The 17,004-nt window shown below is 47.8% G+C and overlaps 1 protein-coding gene across 10 annotated transcripts in view; it reads right to left on the bottom strand.

The window, feature by feature from the left end:
* The window catches only part of LOC139745674 (uncharacterized), a 365,941-nt gene that overhangs the window by 230,525 nt on the left and 118,412 nt on the right, over nucleotides 1-17,004 (bottom strand). The window contains exon 1 of one of the 10 annotated variants that reach the window (XM_071656107.1): nucleotides 8,818-8,961. The exons of the other annotated variants lie outside the window; for them this stretch is intronic. Within the exon in view, the coding sequence (XP_071512208.1) occupies nucleotides 8,818-8,868 (51 nt within the window). The 5' untranslated portion in view covers nucleotides 8,869-8,961. Of the gene's footprint in view, nucleotides 1-8,817; nucleotides 8,962-17,004 lie in introns of those variants that run through there. 10 annotated transcript variants of the gene reach the window in all.

The raw sequence follows: 17,004 nt of genomic DNA, 5'->3' as shown, positions 1-17,004 counted from the left end.
GACCTTCCTCTCCATTACAGAAAGGATATGCCTAGTAATGACAGCTTAGACCTTCCTTCTCCGAGTATGAAGGATACGACAAGTGATGGTAAGTGAATATTGGATCAAAGGCTGGGTCATCATACCCAGTGTACCCACATAGGTGGTGCATACCTATGTGCTACAAGGAAAGGTAGTAATATCTAAGTCAACATGTACACATATAAGGAATACTATCCCACCGTTACAGTTCATTCCTAAAGGAGAACTATGCCAATAGACGGCGAAGCCCAGTGCAGGCCGTCGCATCTGCTCTGGTAACACTTGTTTACTCCACGGTAAATAATAAATTGGGGCTCGCTGTCAGGCATGAAAAGAGGCTCTGTTTGCCAAGTGGTAACTTGAGGGGGAGAGGCAAGTGCTGCAACACAGCAAAAGCGGTCCACACTATAACACAGGCCAGTGGAACTACTGGATAAACCTACAGAGGTACTGGGAACAAATGACATGCCTCCATCACACCGGTCGACTGTCATACTGGTAGCCTCACACACAGCACAAGGTAGTGGTTCATACTGGTAGCCTCACACACAGCACAAGGTAGTGGTTCATACTGGTAGCCTCACACACAGCACAAGGTAGTGGTTCATACTGGTAGCCTCACACACAGCACAAGGTAGTGGTTCATACTGGTAGCCTCACACACAGCACAAGGTAGTGGTTCATACTGGTAGCCTCACATACAGCACAAGGTAGTGGTTCATACTGGTAGCCTCACACAGACACAAGGTAGTGGTTCATACTGGTAGCCTCACACACACACACACAAGGTAGTGGTTCATACTGGTAGCCTCACACACAGCACAAGGTAGTGGTTCGTACTGGTAGCCTCACACACAGCACAAGGTAATGGTTCATACTGGTAGCCTTACACACACACACAAGGTAGTGGTTCATACTGGTAGCCTCACACACAGCACAAGGTAGTGGTTCATACTGGTAGCCTCACACACAGCACAAGGTAGTGGTTCATACTGGTAGCCTCACACACAGCACAAGGTAGTGGTTCATACTGGTAGCCTCACACACAGAACAAAGTAGTGGTTCATACTGGTAGCCTCACACAGACACAAGGTAGTGGTTCATACTGGTAGCCTCACACACAGCACAAGGTAGTGGTTCATACTGGTAGCCTAACACACAGCACAAGGTAGTGGTTCATACTGGTAGCCTCACACACAGCACAAGGTAGTGGTAAATAAAGAACGACAGATGACCACACAACAACACTTGACTCTTCAACACCACGACTACTACACGTGTGAGATGTACCAATACTGTACAGGAAGACTGAAGATAAAAAGTGTATGAACTTTTAGGTGAGGACTTCATAAAAGCACCTTGTCTTTTGTCAGCAAGTGACAACAAGTGCTCTACCTTGCATGGATAGTGTGGGGACTGAGCGTCCGGCCAGCAGTACCTGCCTTCCATCAGTCAACCCCCGCAGCACGAGGTTATCATCAACCCCCGCAGCACGAGGTTATCATCAACCCCCACAGCATGAGGTTATCATCAACCCCCGCAGCATGAGGTTATCATCAACCCCCGCAGCACGAGGTTATCATCAACCCCCACAGCATGAGGTTATCATCAACCCCCGCAGCACGAGGTTATCATCAACCCCCACAGCATGAGGTTATCATCAACCCCCGCAGCATGAGGTTATCATCAACCCCCGCAGCATGAGGTTATCATCAACCCCCACAGCATGAGGTTATCATCAACCCCCGCAGCACGAGGTTATCATCAACCCCCACAGCATGAGGTTATCATCAACCCCCGCAGCATGAGGTTATCATCAACCCCCGCAGCACGAGGTTATCATCAACCCCCACAGCATGAGGTTATCATCAACCCCCGCAGCATGAGGTTATCATCAACCCCCGCAGCACGAGGTTATCATCAACCCCCACAGCATGAGGTTATCATCAACCCCCGCAGCATGAGGTTATCATCAACCCCCGCAGCACGAGGTTATCATCAACCCCCGCAGCACGAGGTTATCATCAACCCCCACAGCATGAGGTTATCATCAACCCCCGCAGCACGAGGTTATCATCAACCCCCACAGCATGAGGTTATCATCAACCCCCGCAGCATGAGGTTATCATCAACCCCCACAGCACGAGGTTATCATCAACCCCCACAGCATGAGGTTATCATCAACCCCCACAGCATGAGGTTATCATCAACCCCCGCAGCACGAGGTTATCATCAACCCCCACAGCATGAGGTTATCATCAACCCCCGCAGCATGAGGTTATCATCAACCCCCGCAGCACGGGGTTATCATCAACCCCCACAGCATGAGGTTATCATCAACCCCCGCAGCATGAGGTTATCATCAACCCCCACAGCATGAGGTTATCATCAACCCCCGCAGCATGAGGTTATCATCAACCCCCGCACGAGGTTATCATCAACCCCCACAGCATGAGGTTATCATCAACCCCCACAGCATGAGGTTATCATCAACCCCCGCAGCACGAGGTTATCATCAACCCCCACAGCATGAGGTTATCATCAACCCCCGCAGCATGAGGTTATCATCAACCCCCGCAGCACGAGGTTATCATCAACCCCCACAGCATGAGGTTATCATCAACCCCCGCAGCATGAGGTTATCATCAACCCCCACAGCACGAGGTTATCATCAACCCCCACAGCATGAGGTTATCATCAACCCCCGCAGCACGAGGTTATCATCAACCCCCACAGCATGAGGTTATCATCAACCCCCGCAGCACGAGGTTATCATCAACCCCCGCAGCACGAGGTTATCATCAACCCCCACAGCATGAGGTTATCATCAACCCCCGCAGCACGAGGTTATCATCAACCCCCGCAGCATGAGGTTATCATCAACCCCCACAGCATGAGGTTATCATCAACCCCCGCAGCACGAGGTTATCATCAACCCCCGCAGCACGAGGTTATCATCAACCCCCACAGCATGAGGTTATCATCAACCCCCGCAGCACGAGGTTATCATCAACCCCCACAGCACGAGGTTATCAACCCCCGCAGCATGAGGTTATCAACCCCCGCACCACGAGGCTATCAACCCCCGCAGCACGAGGCTATCAACCCCCACAGCATGAGGTTATCAACCCCCGCAGCACGAGGTTATCCCCCGGGGGATGATGTCGCCCTCTGTTCTGAACACAGCTCAAATCAAAGGCCAGCACACTTAAACACAAGGGTCGTAACAGTGCACGGCAATACTCATTAATATACAATGCGTCGAAATCCATCATTTTCCCAGTAATATCCCGTCAGAATCATACGTTTCATTTATTACGAGAATTCTCGATTTCATCTTTTTTTCTTTGCACTTTACAAATACAACAACAAACATCAAAACAGGGACAGTGTATATAAAATGTAAATATTTTGAACATGGCCCAGCATCTGGTGGTGGGTTGCCAGGCCTACCAGCTGGTCGTGGTGCTGGTGGAATGCCAGACCTACCAGCTGGTCGTGGTGCTGGTGGAATGCCAGACCTACCAGCTGGTCGTGGTGCTGGTGGAATGCCAGACCTACTAGCTGGTCGTGATGCAGGTGGAATACCAGATCTACCAGCTGGACGTGGTGCTGGTGGAATGCCAGATCTACCAGCTGGTCGTGGTGCTGGTGGAATGCCAGACCTACCAGCTGGTCGTGGCGCTGGTGGAATGCCAGACCTACCAGCTGGTCGTGGTGCTGGTGGAATGCCAGACCTACTAGCTGGTCGTGATGCTGGTGGAATACCAGATCTACCAGCTGGACGTGGTGCTGGTGGAATGCCAGACCAACCAGCTGGTCGTGGCGCTGGTGGAATGCCAGACGTACCAGCTGGTCGTGATACTGGTGGAATACCAGATCTACCAGCTGGTCGTGGCGCTGGTGGAATGCCAGACCTGAGGTGGTACAGCTCTAAGGATAATATCTGCCAGTCCCTGGTACAGCCAAACATGTAAGACAGAAAGGAAATAGCTACCAAATGGCTACACTGTCATTTACGGACCTGGCTACACTGTCATTTACGGACCTGTAGTTACAATCACGCGCTGCAGTTGCCATATAAAGACAATGAGTTTCCTAACAGAGTGTAATTATCAAGAACAATTAGAATGACAACTGAATCATACGCCTTTTTTTTTCTCTTTTTTTCCATGTCGAATTCACTTGTGCTGCCTCTTATCAATGCCACGTCCATTTTTGTTTCTTTGTAATGTGGCTAAACCCACAATCCCTACATGGCAATGTTGGTTCTCTTTCCCTCTTCTATCGTTATCACACTGGTTTCATCTCGTAAGAACAAGCAATTACTCGTACTTCCGCACTTAGCTAGACCTCATCATACCCGGGACACCACTGCCTCACCTGATTACCACAGCCTCTGACAGTCCAAGGATGAACCGTTTGTGGCGTCTGTTTCTTTCACTAAACAGCTAAGCTTTGGAACTCTTTACCCTCTCATATCTTCCCTAAAAGTTTTTAATTTACCCAGTAAAAAAAAAAAAAATATAAAAATATATAAATATAAAACTTCTTATCTTCAATACTTTCAGCTTTTTCTTTTTTTTTTTTTTTCTATTTTTGCTTCAATCAAGGTCTGGCCTCGATGAGGACTTCTGACCGCAACTGGATTGTTCGGGGAAAAAAAATAATAAGTCACGCATTATCCAGCAATATCTGGGTCGGTCCAGGCAACACGGCGAGGTACGATGAACCCAACATAGCGTCAAACCTAACCTTTTCCAGGCATTTATCTGTCTTATTCAACAAAAAGGTTTAAGCATGTATCATTTTTTTTATGAAGTATTGGTTTACGTATCATTACAATAATATGAAGATCCACTTCATGGATAAGAGATAGATAAGACATTCTTCAGTAACTGACTCATACATTAGTGACCTCCTGGGCAGGACAACACCTCTCAAGTATGATGACCTGGTACTCAGGTGTCAGGTCAAAGGCCAGGTCATCATACACAAGGGTCGTGGTACCTCCGTGTTCAGTAACATACCATTAAGTACGATCTAAAAGAGACATAGACACACTCGTGTATACTTTCTCCATGGCGGGCGAGGCAATGTTGTAGATCCTATCCTGGGAGCAGCCACGAAGCCTCTGTGGATTGCCATCATCCAAGAATAACAAGGAAAAAATATCTGAGACTCTCATCAAATGACTTAAGGTGTGACGCCCTCGTAACCACAGGACGATGTTCTACATCCTCCAGGTTAAAGTAGTTGTCGGCGCACACTTTTGCCGGCGCACACTTTCTTACGACACTCTGATTCAGTGCTTGCACTCGTGAGAATTCTTTTCCCCCCCTGTGTTTTGTGGTGACGCAAGCCACCAACCTGCTACACCCCCCTCCCCTCGCTCGCCACAACCAGCGGCGCCTCCTAACCTTCCTGACAAAGTAGATCCCCCCCCCCCCCCCACCACGACGACCAGCAACATCAGACTGGCCTCAGCAGTCCAGCTGCATGTCTCACAGAAGGTAAACCTGCACTCAGGACTAAATCCCATGAGAGCGAGCCACCACCAGAACCATGGCGACTACCTCCCGTCTGCCTTGCATACCCGGCCCGGAGCTGGCTTACTTAGATCCTACCTTCATTAAGGTTAGTTATCCAAACGTCTCTTCAAATCCTTCCATTACTCTGGGGATAGGGGGCCCGTAAGGGACCTAGGCTCGGGGAAGGGTAGCGACAGATGCGTCAGTCCAGTGAAGCAGAACAAGGCAAGGGAAAGCAGACACCACTGTACAAAGGCAGTAAGGTCAGAGGCTGGGCGGGCGGCACAAGCCACAAAGCTCCGGGCCTGGCTGCTGCACTCAGCCTCCACCTGAGGAGTGTTATCCGAGCATAGTGGTGTCAGGGTGGCGGGGAGGGTGCGGGGCTGGTGGTAGGAACTGTGGCCGCCCACATCACACACCTGCAGGCTCCCACTGACCCGTTACCTGCCTCTTGCCTCCTGCTTTTGCCGCCCGTTAAGTCTTGACTGGAAATTCATGCCAAGGGACGATGGTAGAGTGGAAACGCTGCTCCAGGGTCATGACGCAAAGAGAAAGTCATGCACTGCCACCACCACCACCACCCGCACCACACATCATGCACCACTTTCAAATTCACACCTCGCCTCGCATGGTGTGATAACTATTTCTGTGTTAGTGTTACAGGGAGAGTTTTACGCTCGTGTTACCCAGTTTCTTAATATTACACTATGTACATTGTCGTTAAACATAAGTGTGTATATCTATACACACACACATACATCAGCGTATGGTAGGTAACCAATTATCGACCAGTTCCAAGTGTAGGATAACCAACTAGGATTGGTTGTGGGCCGACGACCACGCCCAGGATTCGAACCCTTGAGGGCCAGACCCCGGACGGGCCCGTGCTGACTCAGTCCTGTTTAACCAGTCCACTAGATTTACATATGTTATGTCTTAACATTATGTATACACACACTTATATATATATATACAACCCAGCTTACATCAGGTGCCCAGTCACCTACCAACCCCAGCGAGGTTGGCCGAGACTGTATTATAAGTGGGTGCGGGAGAGTTATATGACAGGCCTGATAGAGGTTCCAGAGAAGCGTCATGTGGCCTCCACGTTTGCAAGACAACAACGGTTTCAGCACGATGTTTGAGCGCAGGTGCTGAGAGTGTAGGTGTCTGGCGGTGGGAATGCAGGTGTCAGGCAAAGAGGTGGTGGGATGCAGGTGTCTGGTGGTGGGAGTGTAGGTGTCCGGCAGGCTGGTGAAGGGGATACAGGTGTCAGGTAGACTGGTAGGTGGGGATGCAGGTGTCTAGTAGGCTGGTGAGGGGGATGCAGGTGTCAGGCAGAGAGGTGGTGGGATGCAGGTGTCTGGTGGCGGGAGTATAGGTGTCTGACAGGCTGGTGAAGGGGATGCAGGTGTCAGGTAGGCTGGTGAGGGGGATGCAGGTGTCTGGTGGCGGGAGTATAGGTGTCTGACAGGCTGGTGAAGGGGATGCAGGTGTCAGGTAGGCTGGTAGGTGGGGATGCAGGTGTCTAGTAGGCTGGTGAGGGGGATGCAGGTGTCAGGTAGGCTGGTGAGGGGGATGCAGGTGTCAGGTAGGCTGGTGAGGGGGATGCAGGTGTCAGGTCGGCTGGTAGGTGGGGATGCAGGTGTCAGGTCGGCTGGTAGGTGGGGATGCAGGTGTCTGGTAGGCTGGTGGTACGAGTGCAAGAACAATTACTCTCTTGACACCATAACCACACTCGTGACATCTGCCGTCACTGACTGACTATTTAATGCTACTGGCATTTCAGGGGAGGAGGGTGTGCCTACAGTACAGGCCTGTGTCCGGAGATACAAAGACAGAGCGAGGAATGGCGCTGGGTCTGAGGATATGAAAGGAGCGGTGTTGAAGAGGACTGGAAGTCCTTCCGGGAAGCAGCGCTCACACGTGCGGGTGAGGTGCGTGGCACGTATGAGGAGGGCGAGCGAGTGATGCTATGAGGAAGTAAAGCAGATAGTGAAAGGGAAAAGTGGGATGCATGTATAAGGCTGGTATCTACAGTGAAGAGCGCAAATGACTGGCAGGGTGACAAGAGGAGAATGGTACGACGTTTTAACAGATGGGGTGAAAGAGCATCGAAATATTTTGAAATCGTGTGTGCACAGTGTAAGGAGAACAAGTCCCAAAAAGAATGTCTGCATCACCACGGAAATTACCCAAGACTTTTTAATGGTTCTTGCAGCCTAACATTGCGCTACCTCCACAATTCCAGGTGGCCGGGAAATGGAGACTCGTGTGGAGTGACAAGTTCTTTGGAGAGACTGTGTTCCCAATGATACACCCATAGTTGACTTTTCACTCTTGGTGTAACCTTGAGCAAGCGGAGTCCGGTTACACAAATATTATATATATATATATATATATATATATATATATATATATATATATATATATATATTTTTTTTTTTTTTTTTTTTTTTTTTATACTTTGTCGCTGTCTCCCGCGTTTGCGAGGTAGCGCAAGGAAACAGACGAAAGAAATGGCCCAACCCCCATACACACGTACATACACACGTCCACACACGCAAATATACATACCTACACAGCTTTCCATGGTTTACCCCAGACGCTTCACATGCCTTGATTCAATCCACTGACAGCACGTCAACCCCTGTATACCACATCGCTCCAATTCACTCTATTTCTTGCCCTCCTTTCACCCTCCTGCATGTTCAGGCCCCGATCACACAAAATCTTTTTCACTCCATCTTTCCACCTCCAATTTGGTCTCCCTCTTCTCCTCGTTCCCTCCACCTCCGACACATATATCCTCTTGGTCAATCTTTCCTCACTCATTCTCTCCATGTGCCCAAACCATTTCAAAACACCCTCTTCTGCTCTCTCAACCACGCTCTTTTTATTTCCACACATCTCTCTTACCCTTACGTTACTTACTCGATCAAACCACCTCACACCACACATTGTCCTCAAACATCTCATTTCCAGCACATCCATCCTCCTGCGCACAACTCTATCCATAGCCCACGCCTCGCAACCATACAACATTGTTGGAACCACTATTCCTTCAAACATACCCATTTTTGCTTTCCGAGATAGATAGATAGATAGATAGATAGATAGATAGATTAATAGATAGACAGACATAGATAAAAAGATTATATATATATATATATATATATATATATATATATATATATATATATATATATATAGATAGATAGATAGATAGATAGATAGATAGATACGTATACATATATACACATACGTATGACGGTGAAAGTGATGGACGAGTGTAGACTTGTTTGTGCGCGGCCATGACTCCTATCAGGCAGGAAGATCTATGTTCTATGGCGTCAGCAAAACGGACGGAGAATAAATCGGGAACACATGATAGCCACTTCTGTCACATTTGTCTAACCTGCGGGATAGCTAAGTATTACTGACGTATAGTTGTTGTTATTGTTGTATTGGATGTGAAGGTGTTCTAGTGAACGCGTGCCTACGCACATTTAATTGTCAAATTATGTAGAACTCATGTCATTTTATTTAAAGTATCAAAACGTAAGAGGGTTATTTGCCTTCCCTTAGCCTACAGAAAAGTGAGTAGTCACAGTGTGCTTGGCAGTCCACTGGCCATGGCTACGGGGCCCCCATGGTGATCTCACTTGATCATCACTACCAACTGTCGAGTAATCACGTCCATCAGTTACTGGTAATCTCTCTCTCTCATATATATTATACATATATATATATATATATATATATATATATATATATATATATATATATATATATAATCCCTGGAGATAGGGGAGAAAGAATACTGCCCATATATTCCCTGCGTGTCGTACAAGGCGACGAAGAGGAACAAGAGCGGGTCGCTAGGAGTCCTCCCTTCCTGTATCACTTTCCAAGTAAGGGTCGTATCATCTTCAGGAGTCGTACCATCATGCTCAAGGGTCGTACCATCAAGGTGAAGAGGCCAAATCATCCCTAGGAGTCTACACCAAATATACCTATATCGTAATCATACTCGCCACATTATTCTTGTTGGAAATACTGTCTCCTACTAAACATCACAGCTGCAGTCAGTGGACAGCTTTTTACGACGAGCAAGTGCACGGTTCGTCCACAGGTGTGATCTCTTCCAATGCCAGGGGGTGTCTTCCTCAGCCGGGTCCTGTGACGTTGGTGCCACACAGGTGTCTGACCCTCTCCGGCCGGGCCCAATGCCAGGGGTGCCACATAGGTGTCTGACCCTCTCCGACCGGGCCCAGTGCCAGGGGTGCCACACAGGTGTCTGGCTCTCCTCGGCCGGGTCCGGGGATGCCATAAGAGGATGGGGGTGTCCCTGCCTCGCCCGGGCAGCGGGTGCCTGACGCACCAACTCTGGACGAACTACGAAAGCATCGCACAAATCTAACTGGCGGTTTATCATTTCGACAGTTAAACATATGGCACATACCGAGTGTGTGTGTGTGTGTGTGTGTGTGTGTGTGTGTGTGTGTCATATCCAAGTATGTGCATTCCTCATGTATCGTCATCAGTCTGTACCAGAATAATGGTATGGTCAAAAATTTCAAAAGCAAAGGAGCTTGGAGTTAGGCAGTGGCTAGGCTGTAAGCGACACTCCAGCCAGCCAGCATATAGAAGGTATGTGAGAGCAAGGAACATATATACCAGCATAAGATAGGAGGAAGAGAGGAAATTTAGAGAAAGAATTGTGGACAAATTAAGAGGAAAAAACTGTCATTGAATGAGCAGCTAGTCAAGTCAAGGGATTATGAGGGATGAAATGTACTGGATGATGTAAGGATACGCGGGAACTACATAACAAAAGTATTTTCACAGTGGAAGACACTAAAGCCCCAACGCTTACGAGATGAAATGGGAAGCAGTTTTTAGAAACTGACGTATCTAGAAAAGACATGAGCAGTGTCCTAAAGTAGAGACCCATACATGGCTTATGGTCAATATGAGATTTCACCATGGGGGCTGGACGTATGTGCAGATACACTAGACTGACCTCTTGAAATACTATTCAAGATGTTGCTTAAGAAAAGGCGAAGTGCCAGTGAAGTGGAAAGGGCAAATATCGTAAGAGACGAGACCTGGAAGTGGCCAGACCAGTCTTCATGACGAGCGTGATCCGCAAGGCTCTGTAGCAGATAACCAGGCAGGAAATGGATGACTTTCTACCGAGAAGAAATTACTCCAGACAGGTAACGCGACTTTAGGGGAAGGAGGTCTGGCGTACCGAACATCTCAGATTTCAGAGAGAGAGAGAGAGAGAGAGAGAGAGAGAGAGGTCTGTCAGACGAAAGGCATGGCTGGGTGGATGGGTTTTTTTGTATCGAATGCCAGAAAGCATCTGACACTGTGCTGCAAGGTAGGCTAATTAAGAAGCTGTATCACCACGCAGGAATAAGGAAGACTTCTTCGATGATTCTCTTAAGAGAACAAAGAACCATCACAGGACCCTTCTGCAAATGAGTGTAGGTCACCCACTGCAGTGCCGCAGGGTTCTGGTCTGGGACAGATGCTCTTCTTGATCTTCGTAGATGACTTGCCAGAAGGGTATGGACTTTTTTACCTGTACATGTTGGCTGAATATGAAAAAGGTCACGAGGGAAGTTAAGAGCCAGCAGGATTGCTAAAGTTTACAAAGGGACCAAGACAGACTCCGTGGCTGGTCTGATACATGGCTGCCGAAGTTCAGAGTACACGTACAGTAATGAGCGTAGGACAGAGTGAAAGGCCTCGATATGATCAGCAAGATGGAAATAAGCTTGTGCGCGAAAAAAAAACTTGGAGTTGACTAATGTCCCTACCCAGAGTCCCACATTAGACTATCAGAGGAGACAAACTGTCTGCTGGCGAATGTGAGAATAACTTTCAAGCATATAGTTAAGGAAATATTTAGCAAGCTGTTCATATCCTACACTAAACCAAAATTATAATATGCTTCTCAAGTTCGGTCACCGCACCTAACGAAGAACATGCATGCAATCAAATGAAAGAGGGATGTGGGAAATGTGAAGCGCATCCTGAAATATAAAAGGTTGCATGACAGATGAGAATGTTGAAAATAGGGGGCCCCCATGAACGTAAACTCCGACCTCGCACACTAAAAATAGGCAGTTATAACACCATGCGTCCAAACAAAATCGGTGTTCATACAAACAGCACCACGCATCCACACAAACAACAGTACCACGCAACCACACAAACAACAGTACCACGCAACCACACAAACAACAGCACCACGCATCCAGGCAAACAGTACCACGCACCCACACAAACAGTACCACGCACCCACACAAACAACAGTAACACTAACACACACAAACAACAGTACCACGCAACCACACAAACAACATCACGCATCCACACAAACAACAGTAACACGCACACACACAAACAACAGTACCACGCAACCACACAAACAACAGTATCACGCATCCACACTAACAACAGTACCACGCAACCACTCAAACAACAGCACCACGCATCTGCACAAACAACAGCACCACGCATCCACACAAACAACAGCACCACGAATCTGCACAAACAACAGCACCACGCATCCACACAAACAACAGCACCACGCATCTGCACAAACAACAGCACCACGCATCCACACAAACAACAGCACCACGCATCCACTCAAACAACAGCACCACGCATCCACACAAACAACAGCACCGCGCATCCACACAAACAACAGTACCTCGCATCCACACAAACAACAGCACCATGAATCCATACAAACAACAGCACCGCGCATCCACACAAACAACAGTATGACGCGATCAACCAAAGAACCACATTATGCGTCCACACAAGGGCTCAGTGTGCCGTGCCAGACAGCAGGGCACGCTAGAGACAGCTGGAGGAAATCAGCGGGAGCGCCCAGAACAGTATGGCCACCACAGGGGCTGGCTGGCAGTGTTGGCCCGCCAGGACTAACTATAGTGGGTATGACATTGACCTCAGGGAGGCCAATGATCCCTGTGTGCTGCAACTCCCCCTTCCACACACCCACCAACCACCTTCACAGTACAGTTAGTGGTTCCCGCGCTAACTCCAAACATCTTTATCACCCCCTCACTTTACCGCCACTTTTCCCACGTCTTTATCTTAGAGACTGTAACTATTTCATTTCACACTGAACAAATAAAAAATCTTATGAAGCGTAAAACACACAAAAGGTAATGAATCAGTGGCTCCCTGTGTGTCTGGAGAATATCAACAGCCTGATCTGTGGTTCGTCTCCTGAATAGGCGAGTCTTGACGTTCAACCTTACCAGCGAGCACTGCCAAGGCACGGACATCGTGAGGTGTTGCAATTATCATGCCCTCTCGTTAACATATTTTACCAGGCAGCATCTCAATCACACACACACACACACACACATATATATATATATATATATATATATATATATATATATATATATATATATATATATATATATATATTTTTTTTTTTTTTTTTTTTATACTTTGTCGCTGTCTCCCGCGTTTGCGAGGTAGCGCAAGGAAACAGACGAAAGAAATGGCCCAACCCCCCCCCCCCCATACACATGTATATACATACGTCCACACACGCAAATATACATACCTACACAGCTTTCCATGGTTTACCCCAGACGCTTCACATACCTTGATTCAATCCACTGACAGCACGTCAACCCCGGTATACCACATCGCTCCAATTCACTCTATTCCTTGCCCTCCTTTCACCCTCCTGCATGTTCAGGCCCCGATCACACAAAATCTTTTTCACTCCATCTTTCCACCTCCAATTTGGTCTCCCTCTTCTCCTTGCTCCCTCCACCTCCGACACATATATCCTCTTGGTCAATCTTTCCTCACTCATTCTCTCCATGTGCCCAAACCACTTCAAAACACCCTCTTCTGCTCTCTCAACCACGCTCTTTTTATTTCCACACATCTCTCTTACCCTTACGTTACTCACTCGATCAAACCACCTCACACCACACATTGTCCTCAAACATCTCATTTCCAGCACATCCATCCTCCTGCGCACAACTCTATCCATAGCCCACGCCTCGCAACCATACAACATTGTTGGAACCACTATTCCTTCAAACATACCCATTTTTGCTTTCCGAGATAATGTTCTCGACTTCCACACATTCTTCAAGGCCCCCAGAATTTTCGCCCCCTCCCCCACCCTATGATCCACTTCCGCTTCCATGGTTCCATCCGCTGCCAGATCCACTCCCAGATATCTAAAACACTTCACTTCCTCCAGTTTTTCTCCATTCAAACTCACCTCCCAATTGACTTGACCCTCAACCCTACTGTACCTAATAACCTTGCTCTTATTCACATTTACTCTTAACTTTCTTCTTCCACACACTTTACCAAACTCAGTCACCAGCTTCTGCAGTTTTTCACATGAATCAGCCACCAGCGTTGTATCATCAGCGAACAACAACTGACTCACTTCCCAAGCTCTATCATCCCCAACAGACTTCATACTTGCCCCTCTTTCCAAAACTCTTGCATTTACCTCCCTAACAACCCCATCCATAAACAAATTAAACAACCATGGAGACATATATATATATATATACACGAATCATGTTTCATGTTTTCTTGCCACTACTTCTAAACACATTGTCTTTAAACAGGTATATACTATATACTATTCTGATATTAACTCACGAAGCAGGACCCTCGGGTATATGGTCCGGCCTTTGTCCTAACCCTCAAGGCTTGGATGAAAGGCCAGGTCATCATACCCCGAGCTTGTTCCGTCGTGCTCAAGGATTGTATCGTCGTGTGGTAAAGTGGTCCAGCAAGCTTTGGCACTGACGAAGACAGCCTCCAGTGAAGGCTACGGGAGACAAAAAGTGGTCCAGGACACAATGGGGAAACTATTCATGACTGGCTCATGAAGTTCGTCCCACTGAAGACTACCCATCACCGGCCGCCAAGTGTGCTCCTCCCTCTTGCCTTCACTAGGGAAGGGGTCTCGAGCCGGGGCACCCCTCTGTACTGGGGCACTGACACAAAATAACCACAAGAAAATCAATCCCGGCGACGTCAAGTGCTGGGTGATGCAGCTCACGAAAGTAGAGCTGCAGTGGAGCCCGAGCGCATGTTATGATACAATGAGAACACCGTCCAATTGTGCGTTTCTCTTTTTTTTTTTTTGAGAAAATTATACACCTATCTGGATGGAAAGTTGCCTGGCTCTATGTACCTCCAGTTTTCAGGAGGTGATTTTAATTTCTAAGCCACGTACATACATACCTACGCGAGAGAGTGGTGGTCAACTGTGGCAGAAGTACAGATATGTAGCAGATGTGGCCGTTGTCATGTTGCAGGTGTGCGGTGAGCGGAAAGTGTGGTATCGTTAAGCATATAGTGAGAGAGTGGTGATCATGGCCATGTTTGACGGGTATGCATGTCGAAGCACTCTGAGGGAGTGCAGGTGTGTGTGTGTGTGTGTGTGTGTGTGTGTGAGGCAGCTGGCAAGCACGTGCGTGCTGGCAAGTGCCAATATCCAAGGAAACAACCAGAAATGCTGGCCTGGCAATAGACCCACGACCACATTAGTCGAGTGCCACGAGCGGCCGTAGCAGCTGTGGCGATGTGAATCAGGGAAATAAGTCAGTCACCCACCCCTCCCCTCCCTCCTCCCCACCCGCCACCCACCCTCCCCTTCCTCCCCACCCGCCAATAATCACGACCCCCAACACACCTGCTCACGTGACTCTCACTTTGCTTCGTGTTCCGCCGTACTCACTGGGAGCCATGGCTGCCAACGTCAAAACCCATCACGTAACACATTTTTTTCTCCCCCCCCCCTAACACGACGGTACGTACGACAGTCCTTAGTGGTGACGGCCTGGCCTTTGACCTCTGACCCACCCACACTCCTGTCACTCCCTCCTCCTTACCAACACCCCCCTCCTGCCACACGTAAGTCTCTCCATCATCAACGTCCACAGTTACTCTGGCCCCGCGTCATGAGCCACCACCCTTGGGAACAGTCAAACACCTGGCCAGTGTTTTCCTACACTCCATCATTACCTATCATTATGACGGTTTAGCTCTCCATGTGGAGGTTATGTGTCAAGTCTTTCTACATACAACGTTGCGTCAACTGTTTTTCATACAAGTGGAACAGTTGGAGTAACCTTCACACAACATTCTTTATAAGCGAACTATGTCAAGCTATTTTCCAAGTAAATATGGTTCTTAACCAGTAAATATCGTTCTTAACCACCGCTTTATCCATATATGCCGCTAACACTTGCCAAGAAAGAATTTTTCAAGGATTACTAAGCTTTATGAAAATACATCAGTAATATACTGGACAATAAAAACAAATTGTTATACATTTTCCTTCTCATATTAAGTCTGTCATTATAAACAAATTTTTATACATTTTCCTCCTCCAATTAAGTCTGTCATTATACACGTGTCATGCCCTGATGCAGCGCAAAGGAAGAAACGTTGAACTGTTTATGGAAATCATTTACATGAAGAGCGAACCAGGATGGTTCCGTCAGCCGGGAGAGGCACGTGCGCGTGTGTACTTGTGGATATGTCCAGTGATGGACTATATTGAACGCACCCGCGGCTGCACGTCCTACTCAGAATCAGTGCAGTTCGGTCGGCAGGAGTCACTTCCACCTCAGTAGGATCCTCTGACCTGACCCCATCCTCCAGACCATAAATGGACAATAAATTAAGGATGAGGTCCTGGAGAGGAGTATGGAACGTACAAGCCAGGAGACGCCTGCAGCACTTCCTCCTCCGTTGACAGTTTAGTTCTTTCAAATTGTTTCGTGAATGGCCCGTCAAAACACACTCGGGAGAACACCGGTCCTGGCGCATACTTCCCTCGTGGCCCAGAAAAAGTTTGTAAGCCTACCTCTGACCGCCAGACTTTAATCACTTCCCAAGTGGCGCTTTTATTTTTTTTTCCCTCATCCCAGAGTTAATTTGGTTACTTAAGCCCTAATGATGTCCTTCTCGTAAATTTTCCCACAGCCTGGGTTGTTCTATGGTCCTGGCCGGCCTCCCTAAATATTGTTTCCGAAAACAGATTTACCTTTGATTCCTCTCACATGACCACCGCCGAATCTCAGCGTACCATCTTCCATACAGATATCTGTAGCGCACAAAAGCATGAGTGCGCCTGTGACACAGCGAGAGACCTCATGCAAGCTGTGAGCGATCATTACGTAACGAGTAACGGTAATACAAAGCCCAGAATGGAATGTGAATAACGTAAAGTACCTGTCAGGATTTTCTTTTGTTCAACGATGCTTAATTTGAGCATGCTAACCTTTTCACAAATTCAAGCCACGGCACACAAAGTTACAGTCCCTCAGTATAAAAGAAAGCCTCAGAAATGATGCTGTGACCCCTTGAGGGTCATATATAATGTCAGGTCATCATTCCT

This window comes from Panulirus ornatus, chromosome 4 (assembly GCF_036320965.1).
Source record: "Panulirus ornatus isolate Po-2019 chromosome 4, ASM3632096v1, whole genome shotgun sequence".
In the NCBI taxonomy this organism is placed as follows: domain Eukaryota; kingdom Metazoa; phylum Arthropoda; class Malacostraca; order Decapoda; family Palinuridae; genus Panulirus; species Panulirus ornatus.
Note: the sequence above shows the minus strand (reverse complement) of the source record. Positions and strands in the feature narration are given on the sequence as shown.